General features: G+C 49.9%; 7 protein-coding genes across 7 annotated transcripts, besides 1 other annotated feature; 4 read left to right on the forward strand and 3 right to left on the reverse strand.

Moving 5' to 3' along the window:
• Positions 1–654: 654 nt before the first annotated feature.
• Positions 655–1,260, reverse strand: EKO05_0006498 (E2 ubiquitin-conjugating enzyme; the record flags this gene model as incomplete). The annotated part of the gene is made up of 4 exons (XM_038940573.1): positions 655–830; positions 880–1,011; positions 1,063–1,151; positions 1,208–1,260. The coding sequence occupies 4 exons, from the start codon at positions 1,258–1,260 to the stop codon at positions 655–657; spliced, it is 450 nt and encodes a 149-aa protein (XP_038797992.1).
• Positions 1,261–1,589: 329 nt separating this feature from the next.
• EKO05_0006499 (uncharacterized protein) lies at positions 1,590–6,440 on the forward strand (the record flags this gene model as incomplete). Its single annotated transcript, XM_038946135.1, has 1 exon — positions 1,590–6,440. The coding sequence occupies one exon, from the start codon at positions 1,590–1,592 to the stop codon at positions 6,438–6,440; it is 4,851 nt and encodes a 1,616-aa protein (XP_038797993.1).
• A 619-nt stretch (positions 6,441–7,059) lies between these two features.
• EKO05_0006500 (uncharacterized protein) lies at positions 7,060–9,578 on the forward strand (the record flags this gene model as incomplete). Its single annotated transcript, XM_038940570.1, has 3 exons — positions 7,060–7,231; positions 7,314–7,481; positions 7,534–9,578. 3 exons carry the CDS (start codon positions 7,060–7,062, stop codon positions 9,576–9,578), a joined length of 2,385 nt encoding a protein of 794 aa, XP_038797994.1.
• A 1,388-nt stretch (positions 9,579–10,966) lies between these two features.
• On the reverse strand, positions 10,967–12,664 carry EKO05_0006501 (DNA-(apurinic or apyrimidinic site) lyase; the record flags this gene model as incomplete). The annotated part of the gene is made up of 1 exon (XM_038946136.2): positions 10,967–12,664. The coding sequence occupies one exon, from the start codon at positions 12,662–12,664 to the stop codon at positions 10,967–10,969; it is 1,698 nt and encodes a 565-aa protein (XP_038797995.2).
• A 205-nt stretch (positions 12,665–12,869) lies between these two features.
• Positions 12,870–13,694, forward strand: EKO05_0006502 (Lysophospholipase; the record flags this gene model as incomplete). The annotated part of the gene is made up of 3 exons (XM_038940640.1): positions 12,870–12,976; positions 13,025–13,115; positions 13,164–13,694. 3 exons carry the CDS (start codon positions 12,870–12,872, stop codon positions 13,692–13,694), a joined length of 729 nt encoding a protein of 242 aa, XP_038797996.1.
• A 314-nt stretch (positions 13,695–14,008) lies between these two features.
• Positions 14,009–14,241: a dispersed repeat.
• A 4,432-nt stretch (positions 14,242–18,673) lies between these two features.
• On the forward strand, positions 18,674–20,180 carry EKO05_0006503 (uncharacterized protein; the record flags this gene model as incomplete). Its single annotated transcript, XM_038940245.1, has 2 exons — positions 18,674–19,687; positions 19,746–20,180. The coding sequence occupies 2 exons, from the start codon at positions 18,674–18,676 to the stop codon at positions 20,178–20,180; spliced, it is 1,449 nt and encodes a 482-aa protein (XP_038797998.1).
• Positions 20,181–20,590: 410 nt separating this feature from the next.
• Positions 20,591–21,178, reverse strand: EKO05_0006504 (uncharacterized protein; the record flags this gene model as incomplete). Its single annotated transcript, XM_038946137.1, has 1 exon — positions 20,591–21,178. One exon carries the CDS (start codon positions 21,176–21,178, stop codon positions 20,591–20,593), a length of 588 nt encoding a protein of 195 aa, XP_038797999.1.
• Between the last annotated feature and the right edge of the window lie 1,369 nt (positions 21,179–22,547).

Consider the following 22,547-nt stretch of genomic DNA (forward strand, 5'->3'; position numbering starts at 1 on the left):
GCTCCGGGCGATGAAATATCCTCCAGTGTCGCTCCTAGCAAGAAAACAAGTGCAGCACATGCGGCTCTGTTTTCTTATAAATGCTTCACTGTACGCCCTGTTGTACCTTTCGTTGTATCGCTCCTGTCTCTGTTATCCATATACACATAAACCTCGATTCTGGATCACGAGGTTCCAGTCAGTACAAAGACTTTATCGTGCACAACGGAGAACGCCCGATGTCTGCCAGGCTATGCTTGAGAACAGCAACGTGAGTTGCAAGAGATGTGGGATCGAGTTACACTAGCCTGTCAATATGTTCGCGCAAAGAGCACACAAAAGCAGCCAGTCGTCAGTCGTCAGCCGACAGACGACAAAGATGCGCATGTCAAAAGAACATTCATTTTCGTTCGTCAGACTGGCCAGGATCGTGTGTGGAGGACTAGGTCACAAGCCTCCGTCCTGCCAGGACGTACAGTTTATGTGCTATTCAGGTGGTCCGACCAGCGCCAGGCTATCAGTGCCGCGAAAATGCGGAGGTCTATAGACAGAAGACGATAGAAAAGGTCCTTCGGAGGACGAGTCAACCGTTTTGGAAGGGATGCAAGAAGCACAAAAGTTTGCCGAGTCACGCCTGCCCGAGCAGATTCGGTTGCAGACGTAGGTAGCTTGCGCTCAAGCCTTTGCATGTTGCTGAGTCCACTCTCTAGCCGTGGCAATAGCCTGAGCCTGATTCTCCTTCCACGCCTGTGCTACATCGTTCGCGAGCGGATCGTCTGGGTTTGGTGCACCGAGGAGGGCTTGAATCGAGAGAAGGATGGTTCTGATCTGCAATGCGGGCGACCAATTACCTGAGAATATCAGCTACATTCTGCGCATGTCGGTGACTGGGTGTCTCACTTTTGAGAACATCGAGGCAAATGCGGCCCAACCTGTCGATGTTGGGGTGATAGATCTTGGTCAAGAAGCGGACCTTGGGAGGAGTCATGGGATAGTCGTCCGGCAGAAAGAGTTCGAGTTTGAAGACGCCGCCTGTATACCGTCAATCCGTGCAGCAGTCCCACTTCACTCGTCCAGACTTACCCTCGTACGGCGACTGCGAGGGGCCATCGATAGTCACATCGAAGTAGCGCAGGTTGTCATCGTGAGGAGTCGCTGATATGCCCTGCACCCTGTGAAAATCTCTCGGTCAGTAATTATAGCACACAGCACAGGTGACTCTACTCACGGCTCGTTCATCAGACGCTCGGTCTCCTTGATTATGCGCTTGGGAAGAGCCATGACAGGCTATAGACAGTTGGCGACGTGGAACGCAGATACGTTGGACTGCGCTCGGTGGAGGGTGAGACGGTCAGTCCGGCACCCTATGCGTGGTTATGAGAGGTTTTGTAATAGTTGCGCTGGTGGATGTGGTAACACGATTGAGGTCTGAGCCACAGGTCGACACAACAAGACAGGCATGACCTCAGCGGGGCTCGTTGGAAAGTGCCGCTAATCGCAACGTGCTCGACCAATCAACATCAAGCGGCTGTCGGAAAGATGCTGACTAAGGCATCTCGAACCCTGCCACCAGATTTAAAAGCATCATTACGATACCTACCTCCATCACGATGGCAGCTGCGGCTGGGCCTGCGACCGCCTACGAAAGCTCGACGTTCGACCGAGATGTATCAATCGCGGTTGATGATGATATCGGCGCGGCTTCCATCTCACCGGCGGGCCGGGACGTGGTACTGGCCAGCAGGACAGGACTGCGTATTTTAGATCTCGACAATTTGTATACTCCGCCACGTTTCATCGCCAATCAGTCCTCCTGGGATGTTGCAGATGTTCAATGGTCCCCATTTGCTGCGCGGGCAGAGTGGATTGCTTCGACTCGCAACCAGTTGGCGCTCGTTTACAACTTGTCCATGTCGCACAACTCTAAGAAGGCACCAATCGAGTACACGCTGCGAGCACACGATCGCGCCATCACCGACATCAACTTCTCTGCCCATCATCCAGATCTACTAGCGACATGCGGCATTGACAGCTTCGTCTTCGTTCATGACTTGCGCTCTCAGCGCCCCCCCTTAAAACTTGCAGACTTCACAGCAGGCGCGACGCAGGTGAAGTGGAATCGGCAGAACGACAAGATCATTGCAAGTGCACACGACAAGCACCTCCATATTTGGGATGTCCGCAAAGGGGCTACACCTCTCGCCACCATTGCTGCGCACAACACCAAGATCTACGGCATTGACTGGAATCGCTCGGATCCTGCCAAAATATTGACATGTTCACTCGACTCGACTATTAAGCTGTGGGACCATGTCGGTAAGACTGCAGCCACGAACACCCCTCGACGCATCATACACACGCACTATCCGATATGGAGAGCTCGCCACACGCCCTTCCCACACGGTCTCATTGCCATGCCACAGCGTGGAAATTCCAGTTTATGGCTCTACAAACATGTGAATGACAGTGACAGGGAGACGTTCACTAACGAAGCTGTTCACGAGTTTCGTGGACATGAGCCCAATGCACAAGTTCGAGAATTCTTATGGCGTGTCAGAGGTACAGACGACCACCTAGATGACAGAGAATTTCAATTAGTCTCTTGGGGCACCGATCGGCGACTGCATCTTCACCGCGTGAGTTCGGAGCTCCTTAACAAGTCTGTGTGCTTTCGAACGGGTGAGCCGCGACTTGAGGCACCCAATCTCATGCGGAGAGGAGCGGCATACGTCACGTATCGTGATGGTCCCATACCAACACAAACGACAAATGCACAGGGCGAAATCCTACCTCCACGCGTTCCACCAAAGGGCAACCTGTCTACTCTGCTCCAGAACTATTCTCTCAGCAACGATGTTTTCAGTTCAAGGCACGCTGGTGACATTCGGTCCCAAACTGTTGCTGAATTACAACCTACACGAGAGACAATGACTGCTATCCCTATACGGCGCAACAAGACCCGCGTAGCCACTCAGATCATGTGGATGGATGGCGTTAGGTTCGGTGGTCAGAACGACAAGATTGAAGAGGCCTTGGATCGCCTAGAAGACCAAAATCGTGCAGACAGACTTCCCAGCCAGGAGCAGGTCGACATAGGAGCTGAGATCTCGCAAGTTGGCAGCAAATACACGAAGTTGGATTTCGAAGTCATCGACATACCAAACCGTACGTTGACGGTCGCGTTCAACGGGCCCTGGGGTGACTACGATCAAACTGTCGACGAGGTCAAACTTGTTTTCCTACGACTCACCATCAAGTTTCCAGCTAATTATCCAAAGGCTGTAGATCTTGAGACGGACGTTGGGTCTATTCGGGCAACAACACCTCTGGACATTGAGTTTGAAAAAACCACAGCTTCGATCCCGAAAGCAAACCAAGACGCATTGACTGAACGCATGAGCCAGATTGCTCAAACATGTGCAAACCAGGAGCGTGAAGCTCTGGAACCTATCCTTTCGTACGCTCTTGGAGAGCGGGGATTCGAGGATAGCCTCGACTTACCCGACGATAACCACCTGTCAGATGAATTAGACAACTTGCCAGGAGGAGAAAGTTCTAGTGAAGACGACGAGAACGAGGGTGAGTTCACTAACGACGTCATGCAATCTTCTCACACCAACGCCAACGTACCGCTCCCCGTCCAATGCTCTGTTCGCTTTTCTGCTTCCGGATCTCTTGTTGTGGCTAGAGTACCCTTGATCAGGATGCCACCACTCTTGACTGCTAGTCCGTTTCGCTTAAACAACCGGCATGGACCCGCGAAAGACGATATTTTCGATTCATTTGGCCGATTCGCTACTCAACGAACTGGAAATTCAAATGGGGCATCGTCACCCGGGTCTTCCGAAGCTTCTTGGGAATCATCGAGCTCTCCTTCATCCGCATCAGGATCTGAACCTGTAGTGGAAGCGCATCTTGGCACCTTCCAACCGCCTATGGCGTGGCAGAAAGCAGGAGCTCAATTCCAGTCCAGAAACTCTTTACCGTCGTCAACTGGTGCCGGCAAACCAGCAGCCAGGAATAGATTCATCGTTTCTATCCTTTCCACAGCCGTGGATGATCTGGTACCTAGTAAGCGGAGCCTTGCGGAGAAATACCGAATCTTTGGGCCTGGGCCGGAAGTTTGTGAACATAATGCTGAGGTGGCTAAGAAGTGTGGCCTAGACGATCTGTCGGACATCTGGATGCTCTGCAAGTTAATTTTGAACAACGAAGTGCCCTTGGGAATCCTATCGCAACAGCACCGTAGAGAGCAGGTTGTCATACTGGCACGGAGAGCTCTGGTGAGGATTAAACGTAAGGACAGTGGCCTGGATCTGCAATTCGATGAAGCAGATGCAGTGACGAACCCTTCTTTGACAGGACGCATAAAGTGGGGCAACCATGCTATTGTCTCTTGGCTTATACCTGCTCTATTTGATCACTTCGAGCGTCTCGCCGACACTCAGATGCTTGCAATGTTGTCTTGCATCTTTGCAGAACCCGCTGCTTGTGAGGGAGTCACCTCAGCAATGGCCAAGACAAGACAGTCCCATCTTCCGATGTCCATGACAGCGCCGGCGTTTTCCTTGGATTACTTTGCGTCATCAGAGATAGCGTGGAGTCTGTTCAACCCTATCATTTCTATCCCATCAACGCCATCACACTCACGATTTGCCACACCAGTGAACGAGTTTGGGTGGCAAAAGCTTGCGAAAGACAGCGGTACTTACGGTAGCCACAGTAGCTCGAACGGACCCTGGGGAAGTGACACGATAGCCTCTGATCCCATCACCCCCTATTCTACTGGTAATACACCGCCAGCCATCCCCAGGGCGTCAGTTGTTAGGAATGCTCATACGACAAACCACACGCTTTACTCCACGTCACCTGAGCAGAGCCACTCGACCATCAAAAGAGCTTCGACTGCAAACTTCGCAAGCGCAGTGGCAGCTTTGTCTCGGCCATTTGCAAACGCCATGTCGGCTTCACCGCCTGTAAGGTCGCGCACGGACGACTTGTCCACATCAGCACCGACTAGCGGAGTCACATGGGGAACAACGACATTCTACGGAAGTGATCTACAGGACCGCAGTACTCTTGCGCCAGTGCGAACAAAGCACCATAAACATACCAGCTTTGCTGAGACTGAACGTGTCGAGGTGGATGATCTGTATAATTCTGACGTCGAGGATGGAAAACTTCCCAATTGCAGCGCTTTCGCTTACGACGGAGCTTCTGAACATCGACCATTTGTAACGAAGATGGATGACGGTAGCAGCGATCCCAGAGGACGGATCAAGGTCACTCTTAAAAATCAAGATCAGTTCGATGATGAATCTTGTCTAAGCAGACCCTTGCTGGACATGAGCAAGGATTGGTTGTATCGTGCTTGGAGAGAACAATACGCCGAGATGCTGAGCGGATGGGAATTGGTGAGTACGAGAGCCGAAGTCTTGAAGTTCAACGGGCTGGTGTCCTACTTCCCGGCAGAGAGTTCTCGCAGCAGCTCAAAAGCAGGATCATTGCACCTGGCGCTCAGGAAAGGAGGTGTCGACAGGGGCGAAAACGCCACTTCGAAGCATCGATCTGTGACTTCAACGATGCTGATGCCTCCATCGCCCGCTCCTGAGCCACGCTCGCCAGCTGCATCTGCACAGCAGTTTTCTTTCAATCCGGAAGCAATGGCATTCGAACCAGGCCAATCGGCATTCACGCATCACGAGGACTTGACCGCTCGGAATGACATATCTATTGACTCGGAACGTTATCTGCGTCTTTCCATACCAATACCTACACCATCAAAGGAATTCGATGAAAACATTGCTGGTCTAGGCACATCGCCAGGACGAATAAGCCTGCATCCGCGACAACAAAGACCCGGCAGACCCAGTCTCTCCCGCGGGACCTCGAACGTATCCAGATCTTCACTTATAATGGGCGGACGCGCACCGTCAATCGACCCTGCGAATGCCATACCTAAGCCTGCTGCATCTGAGCCTGTATACAGTTGCAGCATCTGCTGGATCAAGGTTTCGGGACGTTTCCGTCTATGTCCTTCATGCGGTCACGTTGCGCATTTCGATTGTATCGACGATGAGATGGGCGTAGAAGAAGGCGAGTGCGTGGTCGGCTGTGGCTGCGGCTGTGGATTTGAAGTCGAAGATGAGAGGACCAGGATGGAGGCCTACATTGATGAAGTCAGGGCTGCTACTGCTTCTGGTGTCACTTGGGAGGATGGTGAGGCCTGGATGCGTTCTCTACCTCAAGACTCGGAACTTGCTACGCCCAGCGCCTTCTCTGAGAACAGCATGTTCGATGGCTTTAATTGGGGGCGAGGTGTGTCAAAGATCGCAGGCGCTGGCAACGACAAGCGAAAAGATAAGTCGAATGGAAGGGGCACTCCGAGCCCAACACCCACTGCGACGAAGAAGAAGAAGGGTAAGAAGAAGGTTAGGGCTTCGGGGTTGAGTTATTATTGAACCCGTATCTAGGCCTGATCACAATTTCGTTGTGTGATAAAGTTAAGGAGGAAACTGTAATTTGGCAAATGATACCCATGTACTACTATCAGGTACTCGAAATGCGCAACATGTTCTACGTTATCGGAAGTAACTGCTTATTGAGCAGCAACTTCTGTTTGTGAAGCCGGCCTCGGACGGTGCAATCCGGCAAGGCGCAGTCAAATTTCTGACGCCGTGCTACCGAAATGTGATTGCCAAAAGCAGAGCCTCTTGCAGCTGTCACACCCGTACATGGACTCGACTTGGCCACAACCAGGTACAAGAACACCAGCAGTGTCTCGAAGCAATACCGAATCTTACAGGTGCCCTGGTCGTCCCGAGGTCTTCGGTGGCACTGACGATGCGCCACACCCCACATCAGCGGAAGCTGTATCTGGTTCGCTCTCCCAACCCCGAGTTCTAAGTTTTGCAATAGTCCATCAAGTGCAAGTGCAATTATGACCTCAGACTGCCCTGTGTCTGCTCTAGGTACAAATTCCTTTCGTCAGTCTGTCGACTACTTCCACCCTTTTTTTACCGCCATATAACGATCATAATCCTACTACAATTGAAAGCCACAGAGTCTCCAGACATTCACATGGCCGAGACTAATATACTTTCGGTGTTGCCTGTCTCTCCACACGTTAGTCTGAACCCCCAAACTCGAAAATCAAGTCATGCACAATCCCATCGACCCAGATTCAGGGATGCGCCGATAGCATCTGAGGGCAACGGTGTTATCAAGAAAAAACAGTCCAAGAGTCGCGATGGTATGCCACCTAAATGCCGGCTTTGAATTTAAAGCTTTGCCTCGATACATACCCGAACGACAGTGCTGACTCTTGGTCAAAGGCTGTGTCACCTGCAAGACAAAGCGTCTCAAATGCGACGAGGCAAAGCCCTCCTGCAAGCAGTGCAAAAGGCGAAACGTATCTTGTGAAGGATACAAGAGGGACTTCAAATGGCGGCCTTTCGAAGAGCCCAGCTGTATAGGGAAACGACGGAACAAGGCGAGAAAAGGTTTGCTTGCGCACATGGAACCTTCTCGCTTGAGTCTCCCTGACATGAGCAGATTCAAGCTCTTCTACTGCGCTCTCTACACAGCCTTGCAGCAGCTACAAAGAAACCCTCTGTGATCGATATCACGGTTACGCCGACACCAATACAAATGTACATTACACACCACCATATTCAGCAACCTTCGACCCATATGATCAGCTATCTGCCACTACCATTTCTCATGCTCCAGTTGCGCCCGTCGGTGGTATGTACACTACACCAACCCTGTCTCCATACCTTGTTACGTCACAATCGATCTCACCCGTTGATGCTGTTACGCCATTTTTCCAGGAATCACGCAGCTTATACGAAGATGATTCCATGCCCACAGAACAGAGCGAAGCTACTGCACCATCTAGTGTAACCGTTGGGTATTCACCCCGGCTTCTCGACCTTCCGTCGACTGGAACATATCAGTGTGCACCTCTCGAGGAGCATCTTTCGTATCGCAATTGGGTTGAAGCCATCTACCAGCCCACCGACTGTGCGCCTTTACACGAACCAGGGGAGAACGACAACAAAAAAGTACCGCGGAATTCGTACTACATTCAGGGGTCTTGGTTGTTGCGGTACCTGTCCCCGACAGCATTGGGCAGAGCCAGCTTTTTTACAGGATTTCAGGATCATAGCACACTTGCACAACCACAGCAAGCGATCACATCGGCCGACACGATCTCAAAAAGCTTTCATTACAACAGATGCGGGGTATCGTCTGTGGAAGATGGACTCCCCGAGAATCCCTGGCGAGCTCTCATCTGGCCACTTGCACGCGAGTGTTCCGCGTTGTACCATGCTATTGCTTTCATGACGTATTTCCATCAATCTTCTCAGTCTTCACACGTGCGAACACAGGGTATCAACCACTTGCGCACTGCCATTAAGGCACTCAAAGAAGGAACACACGGTATGCGCCTCGATGCTGCCGTAGCGACAAAATTGGTCTTAGCTTTCGCTGAATCATGGGATGTACATATCAGTACAGGGACAGACCATATCAGAGACGCCAGAGTATCGCTTGACCAGGCGCTGATGCAACATCGTCACGTACCAAAGCAAGGTAAAGAGTGGACACGCTTGAAGTTTCTCTGCGACACTTGGATTTACATGGATGTTGTCGCTCGCTTGACATTGGCGGATGATGATGGCGAGTCCGATGATGTCGATAACATCTACGACGGCATACATCCGGCAGACCACACAGAATTGTCTCTTGATCCCTTTATGGGCCTTGCGCATTCGCTATTTCTCATAATTGGCCGAGTTGCGACCTTCATCCGAAAAGTACGGAGGACAAATGGGAGGTCCTCCAATTTGATTGCGCAAGCGATGGATCTAAAATCTCAGCTGGAGGACTGGACTCCGCCGCCCTATATCGAGACATCCGAAAACGAAAGAACGAACCCGAAGGATTCAATTAGGGCTGCCACGGCCTACCAGTATGCAACATTACTGTATCTCCATCAGTCCGTCCCTAGCATCCCGTCACCATCAGCGCTTGTCCTTGCTAAAAGAGCTTTGTGTGAGCTTGCCGCAGTCGAGCCAAGCTCTCGTTCGTGCATAATACATGTCTATCCTCTCATGATGGCAGGCTGCGAAATGATCGAAGAAGAGGACCGAGCTTGGGTGGTACAACGTTGGAAGCTTCTGTCATCCAGAACGAAGCTCGGAATTGTGGAAAAACTATACACAGTAACCAAGGAACTATGGGCACGACGAGATGCATACGCAGAGCGAGACAACATCTTGGAAGCGAAGCGTAAATATGCCGCCTCTCTGAGTAGACCACTCGAGCCTGATCTCAACCCGTTCATTGGGCACAAGGGCGAGGACAAAAATGTGTGCTGGTTTGGATCGATATCCAAAAGGAGAGCATCCAATTCGTTGCTATCGTCTTCGACGCCAGTTGCCTATCCATTCGAGCAGCATACTAAGGAACACGTCTCGACGCTTAGCGAAGAAACTGAAATACTCGACCCAGAATACACGGTTGAGGGGCACTTGCATTGGTCGGGTGTCATGCAGGACTGGAACTGGGAAGGCAGGAATCTCAAGATTTGATCAGGAGTGTCCATCATTAGCCCTATAGTGTCGCTAGGCTGATAAAAATTCTAATAACAATCACATTATTCTTCGGTTATATGAAGGCTTCTCCATGTACACTGATGATCAAGACGTGGTTCCACTGGTATTCTTACCACGACCGCAGGCCCAATCATGCCTTCAGACCGTCCAAAGTCCTGTGCAACTGGACTAGACCAACATTGGTCAGTGAGTAACGAGTGAGCAGGTTCTTGCAATCTCAGTCGGCCGGCCATTGTGGTAAGCTGTTTAGGGCAAGTCTATCATCGTCGATCAGTAGCTCTATCGACTATCGATTTGTGTGCACGGAGTGCTTCATTGCCTCACTTTCTGTCCAAACCCTAGAATTTTAAGCTCGTACCCTACCCTGCAAATGACCATGGTCCATTTCAATGTACCCACTGATTTTCAGTGTTGCGTTTTTAAACATCTCCAAACGTCACCTGTAGGCCGCCATGAAACTTGGGTATCACGTCACCGACATACCTGTAAATCGTACGCTACGGAGCATGCTTCGTAGAGCCTACGAACTCCCTCGACATCGATCACGCACATCATCACACCGTTGATCAGGGTATGGCAGGGTACAGATTTTCCAGCTGCCAATCATCGGCCACACACTTTGAGGTCTTTTGACCATGCAGGTACCCGAAATGTAACGGTTATCGACACCTGCAGTATCACCGACTGACAGCGATCCTGTGATACTGAGCAATGTTGCATGTAGCAGGTCTCAAGCTCTGCAAGGTCCCTCGTGGCTTGTTGGACGATGCTGATGACAAATAAATGCAGATTCCTTTTAGAAGGCAAACTCATCTGCTCGATTTGATGATAAGGACCTGATTCATTCGAGCTGATGAAGTTACCTTAAGGGTTGGATCTGGCCTCATTGTACTATCGTTGTGTATTTTCAACACTTTGCTACCCCGAACACGCAACACGGTCGTTGATGATCGGCGTTCTGGAATCTACAAACGCTTGATTTTTTGATTTCCAAGTCGTGCGCACAAAGCTGGTAACGATACAATACCCTGCATCGTACATAGTTACATCCGCTTGTCACTGCGCCTCACGTCAAGCCATTTTGCGTGCCAAGAACTATACTCTCAAATTTGTGGTCGAAACGAAGAACGCCACCGACACCGACATCAAAAGATATACAGGGTGTTGGTCGAAGAGTCGTTCTTGTTAAAAGAGAAGTCTTAACTCCGAGAACCTGAAATTGAAGATTGGCTTGCTGGTAAAAATCCTGCAAATATTGATACCGGCTGCTAGTATTGCAATAACTCAAGACACATCAGCAGAAGCATGCTGCTCCTTACATATAACACCTCGCCAAAGACCAGAAAATGAACATGTAGATGAGCTCACTCAGAAACAGAGCTTTCATCTTCTGATACTTCGATCTCTGCATCACTTACAAGATCGCTGAGCGCACTGCTCTCCGCTTCGCTCAATTCGCTGACCTCAGCCTCACTCTCAACCTCGCTGTCAACATTCTTCTTCCTGTTTATCTCGGTCTTTGTCTTCTTGCCTTTTGTAGCCTTACCTGCCGGTTTCACGGGACTCGCCCCATCTCCCTTCCTCGCTCCACTCCTCTGCACCAAGTGGTCAATCGGACACCCTTTCTCCCATCCCTCGCTACTCTCGCCTGTAATTGCCCTACATCTCGGGCAGCTCTTTCCGTGCTTGATCAGTAACTGGTGCAATGGATACTTCAAGTGATCTGGCACTCTGACCTCGCAGTGTGCATAGGTAGAATTGCGAGTAGGACCTGCAAACGTGCCTTTCGCGCCTGGTGCAAGACCACGCTCGTCACCTGGAGGTGGTACCCAGTTCAACCATTTGCACAATCGAAAGACGTGTGTATCGACTGCGAACGAGGGGCGCTGTAGACAGAACAACAGCACGCAAGAAGCAGTCTTGGGACCAATGCCAGGGTAGGAAGTCAGGTGGGCGAATGCATCGTCGTTCGATAGCAGATGAAGGTGATCCAAGGAGACAACTTCTTCATCCGCTTTCTGCATCTCAGTTTCTTCTTCCTCTGCTGCTTCGTTCGCAGTGGTGGATGAAGATTTCAATGCGTCACGACGCGCCTGATTTTCCTCCCATACCATTTGCAGAATCTTTTTAATGTCCTTACTCTTGACATCCGCAAGGCCGCCGGATTTGATCGCTTCGAAGATCTCCTTTACATCGGCTTGGCGGACAGCGTTCCAATCTACGCTGCCTTTGCCGATGCCGGATTGCAGAATGCCGAAACGTTTGACAAGGCCTGCAAAGGCGCGGGAGGAGTTCGTGCCAGATGTTGCCGCTGATAAGCGCGTGCGGATCAGCGCGTCGAGGACGGAGGGAACTTCGCCGCACCCAGAGACTTCGAGGGAGGGCGTTGGAATTGTTTTAGGCATGGTGACGGAGCCATGTATTTTGGAGAGGAGGCGAGTCACTTCCTCACATTCTTCAGCTGTGGGGTGAGGGTAGTTAGGATAGGGAGTTTGCCCTGGTGTTAGGCCGTAGCTAGCTTTCTTCTTGGGTAGTTTCTTTTCAGTTGTTGTAGCTCTTTCAACAAGGGCGCTGACGCCTTCTTTCTTCGTCTTGGTAACAGGCTTAGGATTTGTTACTTTCTTCGTCTTGCCTGTAGACGGAGCCTTGTCTTCTACTTCGGTCTTTGGCGACAGGCCGGGACCAGACCCGAGGTTGTGCGGTAGGCCATCAACATCCTCCTCTTTCTTCATCTTCTTTGTACGTTTAGTGCTTTTGGGCGTTACTGGTGGGTTTTCAGGTGACGCATCCTCCTCTTTGATAGCCTTCCTCTTACGTGATTTGCCAGGTTTGGGTGTTGCTGGAGGACTGGATGGCGGGCTTGAGAGCTGTACCGGCTCATCTTTCAACGACTTTGCCGTTGCGATTCGTGTAGAACCTCGTGTAGCTCTTGCCATGGCGAATGATCTTGTCAGGCTCAATTGATAGAAAGATCGACTCAACAAACGAGTGATGAATAACAGAAGTGGACAGCAGCTTGGAAGTTTACCGGTGCGAGTCCAAAACGGAAACAAAACTGACATGAAGAGAGTTCAAGGTTTGTTTTCGATGGGTAGGGGCGATAGATGGCAGAAGGCACAGGACGTCATTGATTGGCGCTCTGACCCCCAGGACCCTGCATGTCTAGCGTGACACGCTTCATCCTCGGGATTGCACGGCTGCCCCGCGATTCTAGTCCTCCGTATCGCGCCTCCCTTATAGCCTTGTATCCACTATATCGATAGCTACATGTTCAGAAACATGGCCGGAAAAACGCCTCTTGTTGTTCCTGCCCTCAAGAGGCACACTGCGACTGTTATCGTTGCTCACGGGATGGGCGACTCAGGTGCAGGATGGTGAGTCGCGTTGTTTCTTCAGCAACGAGGCATACTAACAGTACGTAGGATCTTCCTCGCAGAGAACTGGCGTCGACGCAGCAAGTTTGAGGAAGTCTCGTTCGTCTTTCCAAATGCGCCTAACATTCCCATTACCCTGGTACGCATATCGTCAGTACTGAAGCTTGCAGTATGTTGATAATCACAGAACATGGGCATGAGCATGCCAGCGTGGTACGACGTCAAGTCTCTCGGCAACCTCAACGAACGCGAAGAAGACGAAGCCGGCATAATCAGGTCCCGCGACTACATCCACTCTCTTATCGACCAGGAAGTTGCAAAGGGCATCCCCGCGAACCGAATCGTTATCGGTGGCTTCTCACAAGGAGGTGCTATATCCCTAGTGTCGGGCGTCACATACAAGAACCAGTTGGGGGGCATCTTTGGTCTCAGCTGCTACCTGTTGCTGCAAAAGAAGCTCAAGGACATGATCCCCACCGAGAACCCCAATAAGAACACACCCATTTTCATGGGCCACGGCGATGCGGATCAAGTCGTTGCGTACAAGTACGGCAAGCTGAGCGCTGACGAGCTCACTTCGCATGGTTACAAGGTCGATTTCAGGACATATAAGGGCCTTGTGCATTCGGCTGACGCCGATGAGATCGACCACCTCGAGGCCTACCTCAAGCAGCAGATACCCGCTCTTGGCGATGTCAAGTCCGATACCTCTCTTTGACTGCTCGAAAGCATGCTCACCCAACCCTCGACCGAAGTATATACCGGCCTGGTGTTGACAATTACTTTACTCATTGCGTGGCTTGCCTGGTTCAAGAAGCGGGATGGTGTTACTGTCGAGACCTCAACCCCAATCACCTAACGGCCGACTGTTGAGAATTGCGTGCTGGAAGAGAGATTTGCTTTTCACAACAGACGTGGTGGCATCACGTACATGTCTTACCTCAATACCCACAGCTACTTTGACAGTAATTCCTTGAATATAAACTATCTTACATGAACTCACCTGCTAGGTGACTAGTATGATGCCATCCCTACTAAGGTCTCCGGCGAAAATAGAGTCCCATGGCCAGTGCAGTGGCTCTTGTGCAGAAGCGCCTATCAGTGTTTATATCAAGCACGGACGGACGCTGTAACAGATAACAAAGAGAAAAGTTGCCCGCTGATTAGTGTAAGAGTTAAGGAGCTCAGAGGCCGGATTTGCCAAGCCTTGGCTTTTCCTCCACATTGCACTGACCACAGGACTCTACTTTTGCCGGATACCATAGTAGTTGCGGTCTCTTTATCGGAGGTCTAGCACACTCAAAAGAGGTAGATAATGTGACGAAACTTCCGTTATTCGACCTAATTCGCAGCTCAGCGATTGTCGACAATTTCTGTAGCTGTATCTATTCAAGATAGCTTGTCAATCTTTCATAAATCATTATCCATTATAGCCTAGTGGCTAGGATACCGTGACGGAAGGATGTTTTTCGTCATGTTGGAGGCACTGAAGTGGTCGTGGTGGGTTTGGGGTGTGAAAGAGATTTCTTTTTGGTTGGATACGGAGACCGCACCGCTCTAACGTCACGTCTACGACCGATCACTGTTGTGTTTCTATTCCATGCCAAAACAAAATGTTCCTTTGGTATTTTGTAGGATAGAAGTATTTTCTTTGCGAATCCAGGGTGCTTGACATGGATGTATCTTGAGGGGCGAGAGGGTCAAAAGTGCTATTTCGGTCCAGCGCCCCACTGTGTGCCCACAGGAGAAGAACAATATCTTAGGAAAGCATAGTTTGACACGAGACTGACAACCCGCATGTACACGTCAAGTACATGCTCACTACCTTAAGCTAGATCCACATAAGACACAGCACGAAAGCTAAGGCCTTGCATTGTGTAAGGTTGTATAAGAATTGCACGAGTATGGTATAAGTGTGACAGATTTCACCGCTTTTCTCTAGATCGTGTTCTTACATAGCACTCCACCCAATTTCAGATTTCGAATCTTTCTAGACCAGTGACATTAATGTCGTAAGCCACATCGAATTCCGAAATGCCTTGGAAAAACCTCAATGGCTAGAGAAGCTTCAACTCCATAGTGTCTTGCTATTATAGGAGAACGAACACTTATTTGAGACCAACATCTTCAAATTAAATAGGATTTTCCTACCAAGCCTCAATAACATATTTGGTCTTTTGAACAATGATGGGCTCTACAATGAGTAGACACTTGTACCTTTTTCTAGGCCATTTCCTGGTCTCTACTCTGTCCAGCCAAGTACGTGTTTCCGTCCAGAGGTGCAGTGATTCGCAGATTTCAAGACTGCGAATGGCAAGCGAAGCTTTTAAGAGTTATGGTTTGAAGCGTATAGATTATGATATCTAAGAGAAGCAAGCGCAGCACTTACACTCTTTATCGCTTGAAATCCAAAAAGTTGGCTAGTAGTAATTCTCTTCATAATAATCAAGTCCAAGGCCCTGTTCACCTTCGTAGGAGCCCCCCATGTACATGCCTCAAATGGCTGTAGACGTCTCTAGCAGAACAACCCTTCTTGCCACACGTCCAACAGCAGTGCGTACCACAAGGACAGGTCAAGTGGTTGCACCCATCTGTCTTTTGCGTAGAGACATTGCAACCAGGGCACATTTTCATAGGATGTTCTAGCTCATCCCTGATAGCTTCTGTATGCCGCAGCTGCAGCCGCAGCTCTGCATCTATTCTTTCTTGTTCTTCGAGACGAGCAGCGTGTTCCATCTTCTGCCGAGCCACCTGCTCGGCCATACGCGCACGTTCCAGTGCGACATTGATACATTCTTCGCATCGCCATTGCATCACAGCCTCGGGGGGCACCTCTGACACATTCCCGTTCCATCAAGCGTTTAGCCTTACCGCATTCGTAGCACCATGCGTGGATCCATGAGCCTCTCTCTTCATATGCTGCCTTGAGATTGCCAACAGCATGAATACTCTGCCCGTACGCGGCGAGGGTGCGCGCAGCTGGGGGACGACGGCAGAATGGGCAAAAGAGTGCGGCGGTATTGAAGATGATCCCTGGACTGTTCAGAGCGTACTATCCGTTGAGACAATCTTTGCAGATACTCTGATGGCATCCACGTCGACGACTTGCGGGCAGAAGGCGGGTTTCAGGGAACGTGCTAAAGCAAAGACTGCAGTGTGACCTTTCGGCAGTTCGTCGTTGGACTCAAGAGTGGAAACTGGCGACCGATGTGGGTACGTTGCGAATTTGCTTGCCATTGAGAGTAAATACTCGGTTTGGTTCGAGCTGTGGAAGAATTCTCGCGTTCTTGAGGAAGGAATATATGCCTGTGGCGGTGATGGTACCGAAAAGCATGCGCCTAAAGGGCTTTTTAAGAGCATTGCATTCGTTCTGTAGAATCCAGTCTTGTCCATTCTCCCTGCAGATCTGACCGACAGATGTATCAACGTCAGTAATGCTTTTTACGCAGTCAAGACAGACTGTGCATATGAATGGCCTCGTCAGCATTTGCCGCCATTCTTGAGGCCAGATAACTTTGCTGAGACATTCGGTACACTGAACAGTGGGAGCGGGATCGTTGGAACGCTTCTCCGGTAGCAACTTGGTTTGCATACGGCAATACCAGCACTTTGGTCGAACGTTCAGGTCGACGATTTTGTAGCACACGTACTGCGCGCGACAAGTGCGGATGCTGCACTCGGCCCAAGCAATCTTTGTTGATGCAGTGTCTGTCATAGTCACGTTAGTGCGGATGGCTCGGTCTCTGTGCTGGACGGTATCAAACTCTAATGCCTCGATGCAGATGCCGAATTTGCCTCCTGAACGCTCAGCCATAATGGTAATAGATCGAGGAAATTTACATCTACGACACATAACCAGAGGACCGAGAGATACCTGCGTTTTCCTAGGCGTCCAGCCCAATTCAGCCGTAAGTTTTGTCGTTAGATTTGCACCCGCGTATTGGTGGTCTAAAAGACGGGTAAAGCGATCACGATCGATATTGAGGAAGAGCCCATCGCCGCTGGTGGATTCGCCACCGAGGCCGACTTGCTTCCTATGTTCGGCACCTGCATCGAGGAGAAGACCTAGGCAGTTGGAATTCCAAGTCTAAGGTACTTCGAGAATCTTCCACTTGTCGCGCCAGAACAGCATAGCTGCGCATGCTGGCCTGAACAAAGGGTTCAATCCATCCTGATGGCTGATGCTGCCAGAACCACGGCTGGACGAGCAGAAGCACTGTCCCAGGTAGTATAACATGCAACGAGATCTTCCAAAACTTCCACTCAAACTCCTTGGATACCAGCACCATAGGAATCCACGGCATGTCTGTGTTTGACATTGCTGTTACATGGGCCGGAAGATCCGCCGCAGACTCGATGTAGGTAATCCTGGTCAATACATTTCCTAGCCGACGCAAGACACGTCTTTCGCAGGAGCGACTCATCTCCAACAGCTCATCCAGGCGGAAAGTGGTTACCGGAAGGTCATCTCCTTGTTCATCATCATCACCGTCGCAGTGCTTATGTTTCGCTCCCACTTGTGTAAAGTCGATCGTGGGATCAAGGAAGACACACGGGAAGCGCTGATGCTCAGGCACAGCGTCCAATGCACCCAACATCTCTGCAGCGTATATTCGTAGGACTCCTCAAGCCAATCTTTCATGTGTCTCTTCAAATCTGCATCCGCAATTTTCTCAATTTGGAGACCGAATGATGCAATAAGCTCGCCATGTACAGGAATCTCGCGGTCGTTACATACAGCACGCCAAAGAACTCCAGATACAGGGTTAAGCGATATGACGCCACATCTGTCTCTATGATGTCCTTTAGCTGCTCAACGATGAAGGTCTTATACATCGCATCATCCACGTAACGCTTGGCGAAATCCGTGATAGGAGTCTTCCTCTTCGGCAAGTGCTTCTGCAGCACTCTGGCATAAATTGAGACCTTGGTGAGATTTTCTTTCAGCCGGAGAACCTGCTCCTGTTTTTGTTGCGCATCGAGCATCTTCGGGTTGATAAGTATGTTTTTCCCCCTTGCCGTCTCATTGGCAGCCCAGAAATACCCTATTTTTAATATATATTATCTACTTAATAAAGGTATTATTACTTTCTACATAGTTGAATAGAAAGCATACCTTCTAATCTTTTTGATCTATTACAAACCAAGATACTTTAATGCTATAGAGAGGAATAGTTATTAAAAAAAAAATGCGTTTTACCTAGCGTCTATATAAAACTTAGATGGTTTTTCCATAGATGCTCTGCTAACGCTTTACTGCCTATTACATTGGCACTATCTAAGTAGCTTATTAGATATTTTTAAAAAATCTAAGACTCTTCTCAATTACGAGGTTCTGGTTATAGGCAATAGTACTTGCTTCACACTAGGATAGATAGCAGAGGGATGACAACAGATAGATTGTATAATGAGAATAATACTTATCCTCCCCTAAGATTATGTGCGGCGCAGGTTTTAGGCAGCTGCCTCGCTTAGCTTGCTAGCTTCTACAGTGAATAGATCCAGAACACCACAGCACCAAAGTGAGGTCCAATCCGGAATAATCCCGTTACATAAATAGTGTCAGACACTTTTAGCGTGGAAAAAGCGGAGCGTCTGATTGATGAGACAATCTAAGGCGATACATCCTCAAGACTTCAACTTCAGTGGAAAAAAGTTGCTCAAGCTACAAAATATTTGCAACTCAGTTCACGCGCAATGTTTCTTTCTCATCTGCCCCCGGAATTGAAGCTCAGCATTGTCGAGCATTTGGACCCAGAGTCGAGCCTCCGTTTCGCTCTTACCAACAGGTACCATTCGAAATTATGTCAAGCAATTCTGCGAGAGCATACACGGCTTTTCGCAGAGCACTCCATCATCGAAGCAAACGATGCCGGGCCTGTTGTCCTGTGGAATGCTCTAAGAGAAATATTGCGGGATCCACGAAAGGGCTGGTATGTAAGAGAATTGAACCTGCCCAACTCACGAGAAGAGTTGGTCACGGATATTATACCAGAGGAAGACTTGAAACTCTATAAAGATGCAGCTCAGGAGATCTCATCGTTCTGTGCTTACCAACCTACCTTCTTCGCCGCTGAGCCTGATGACGACCCTGGAGACTTTGATGAAAGTATGGACAATCTCATCGAGAGTGGCACAGAGGAAGCTGCTGTTGTCCTCCTGATCCACCACCTTCCCCAGCTCAGGACGTTTCGAATGACGGATGGAGGAAGAAGAACCGGTGCATGTCTCGAGCTGTTCATGCACAGAGTTGCTGCAGGCTACCAAGACCCTACGTTGGCGCCACGAATGCCATTACAGCATCTGAGAACCGCCGCAATAGCCCACTATGATTCAGAGGGTTCTTGCAATATAGCTTGGGCAGTTTACTTTTTGTGTGTACCCTCGCTACGGACTTTCGCTGCGCAGTCGATGGGCAGCGAAGGGTTGGACGAGCATGAGGGGGGTAGCGGTTCATATTTGCGCAACGTTACAGGAGCGCCGGTGTCAAACGTAGAAGAGCTCAGTTTCGACTATTGCCAGTTCGACTCACAGAGTTTGCAGGTGATCCTATCAATGCTCAAGAATCTGAAACGGTTCTCCTACCAATCTGGTGGTGCCACAGTCGCTTATTCAGACTACGAGCCAAGAAGGGTAATCGAAGCACTTGCAACATACGCTGGCCACTCACTAGAGGAGGCCGAACTACTGGGCTGTGAGATAGGTTTCGAGGTATGTACATCTTCCTAAGCCTAGAAGTCTAACGTAGATTCTGACGAACACGTTCTAGGATGGAGATAATGATCTCCTGTTCACCTCGCTCCAAGGATTCACGACGCTCAAAGCTTTACGTTGTGAAACGCGCTGGTTGCTACGTTCACACGACACTGGCCTGGGCGACGGTGAGGCACTATCACAAGGCTTCCATTCTGTAGAAGACGCAGAAGAGGCAATCACAGACCCGAGAGACAATCTTCCAGAATCGTTAGAGGAGTTGTACTTGGATGGTGTCTATGAAGACGAGGAGTGGGAGCAGCTGACCGAATTGTTCAAAAACCCCAACACAAGTACGCCAAAGTTGACCTTGGAGAAGACCTGCGTTATGCGACACTCAAAAGCATGGGACAGGCGCGGGGTTCAAGAAAAAGTTGGAGGCGCAGCTGAGCCCGGTATCAGATTTACCAACCCCCTCCACATGAGCATATGGGATGGCCACGGCTACTAGGCGTAACTCTGCGATATAAAGTCTTGTAAATCAAACTGAATACAATGAAGAAGAGCTTTTCTATCCTGTGCATCTCATCATCTCTAGCTATCAATGCCTATCAAGCGTTTCGCGTTGAGTGCTTCGCACGGACGATTTCCTCAACAGGTGTGATATAGCAGTTGTCCACTTGTATCACGATTCTTTCTAAGTTTGGTGTCACAAAGCAAACTCCTACCGCTTGCAAAAATGATCTAAAGGTCCTGGATTTCCATGTTTTGGAGCTTTGCCTAGAATTAAGCACAATGTCTTTCCTTAATCTCCTTGTAAGACACGCAACCTCATTTCTTCCAGGAAGCCAATACTCGCCACACTTTGTGGATATACACGCATTTTCTGTGAAGTCCATAGCGCCACCATTGATGTTCACCTCAGCACCCACCAATACTAGCCTCCTCACAGGTCCCAATACTTGTCGTCAACTCCTGCTGCACTTCCACCGGTCCATCCGCCAACTGAATCCCGCAAACTCCACTGCCACCACAAGTCTTGAACAGCTCATCCTTCAACGCCTTCTCAGCCTCAAAGACCCGAACGTAGCGTGTTCCAAATACAGTCACTTCCTTCGTCTCCTTGATCTTGACCGTGAAGTCACTGCTGCTTTCGCCCTGAGACAGAGTCATGGTAAAGTTGCCCAGCGTGTCGTCGACAGGACTGCACAGCGTTTCAATGCCAATAGGGAAGTTGGCTGTACCTGCTCGGTCCCAGGCCCACGAGCAGGTCGTTTCCCAAGGTAGGAAGGCGGCATAGCCCCTAGGAACCCGTTGTAGGCGGATTACGTTAGGTTCTCGGATGCTTATGGACAGGGTTTCGTTGGGACTGCTGCCAGGGCGGCCGGAAGGGCTGCCGCCCGAGACATTGGTGATATTCCACGGAGCAAACTCAGTCGTGACCTGACGGGGAGTAATGGCAAGAACGGCAGAGGCGAGGCCTGTCAGGAGGAAGGTGGCGAAGAGCATTTTCAAGAGGAGATGCTGTCGAAATGGTGACTGGAGTTGAACCTTGAGGTGATAGTGAAACGTATTGAGAGAGGCAAGCAAAGTTTGTCTGACGTCGATGGAGTTCACCGTGGAGTATTACTCCCCAACTTATACCCCCAAGAGTCGGATGTGTGACACTAATTTTAGAATGCCAAATATTCCAGGGACGGATGTACCAATACTTTCGCGCATGCAGTGTGGTGATGACCCTACGCTCGAACAGGGACTCGCGTTGGCATTCCTCGTAAAACTCAAGTGAATTCACCAATCACAACGGCACTTAATGATTGACCACATGTCGTGTCTCCGCCGGCGGGGCATCGCCGAGCTGCATGATGCTACATGCCTGGGCTGTATATGAAGTCATGATGGTGAAGAAGCGACACAAACAAATCTGCTTCAGGTCCCAACCACGAAACCTGGACGTACGACAGTATCATCTGGCCTGTGAACTTCGAGTTGCAGAGCCAGTAGTATGTGGAGCTAATGGCGTGTTTGTTCACTGCGGTCGAGATCTACCGTGGAAAAACCGCCTTGGTGTACGTACTACAGCGTAACATCCGGATGTCACTGTCTCAGCTGACGCTGTATGTTGAAACCCATCCACTTAAGATGTTGAGTTTCCAACTACTGTCAGCCAGTACTCATGATGATATAAAATAATGACGGCCAAGTCATAGGCGTAAAGATAGATAAGGCAGGAGATTGAGGACCTTAGGTGAACGCCACCTATAGAATGCAAGCACAGTGCTTCATATCGCTTCCACAACGCGACAGAGGGGGAAAACTCCACTGGCTGACTTCTTGCTGACGCTTTGTCACCTCCTGGCTTGGCTATGAATGCCTAGCGAATGGAAAGGCTGGACCAAAGGATCATGTGCTCAATCAAGGCTACTCCAGCAGAAGTGACTTGAGAACACACTGGCTGCAAAAAAAAGTACTCGCCGCTTTTGAGCTGATGTTGGGGATTGAAGTGGGTTAGCAGATGATGCTTCATCTCGTTGTCACAACCATGCGTTCCTCCATTCTACCTGATAGTTTTATACTCTGAGGTTGAACCTCGATCGACCGAATGTACAGTCTATGCCACCAACCTAGCTCGTTGCTCCTACCCTCTTTTGGCGAGCGAGAAGCAAGGTTTGCGTGGGCTGTTGATGCTCGCCGTTCCTACGTACAGTAGCTAGTATGGACCAGGCTGCTTCTGTGAGCAAACGGTCAAGAGTCGAGCTCGGATTTCAATTTCAAATCCACACTGCGTTGAAGAGAGGTGAGAACAGGGCGATCGGCATTGGCCAAACTGCATTGGTGCGAGCGACAAGGGCCCAAAACGCTCGCCTGCGTGGAAGCC

This window comes from Ascochyta rabiei, chromosome 10 (assembly GCF_004011695.2).
Source record: "Ascochyta rabiei chromosome 10, complete sequence".
NCBI lineage: Eukaryota > Fungi > Ascomycota > Dothideomycetes > Pleosporales > Didymellaceae > Ascochyta > Ascochyta rabiei.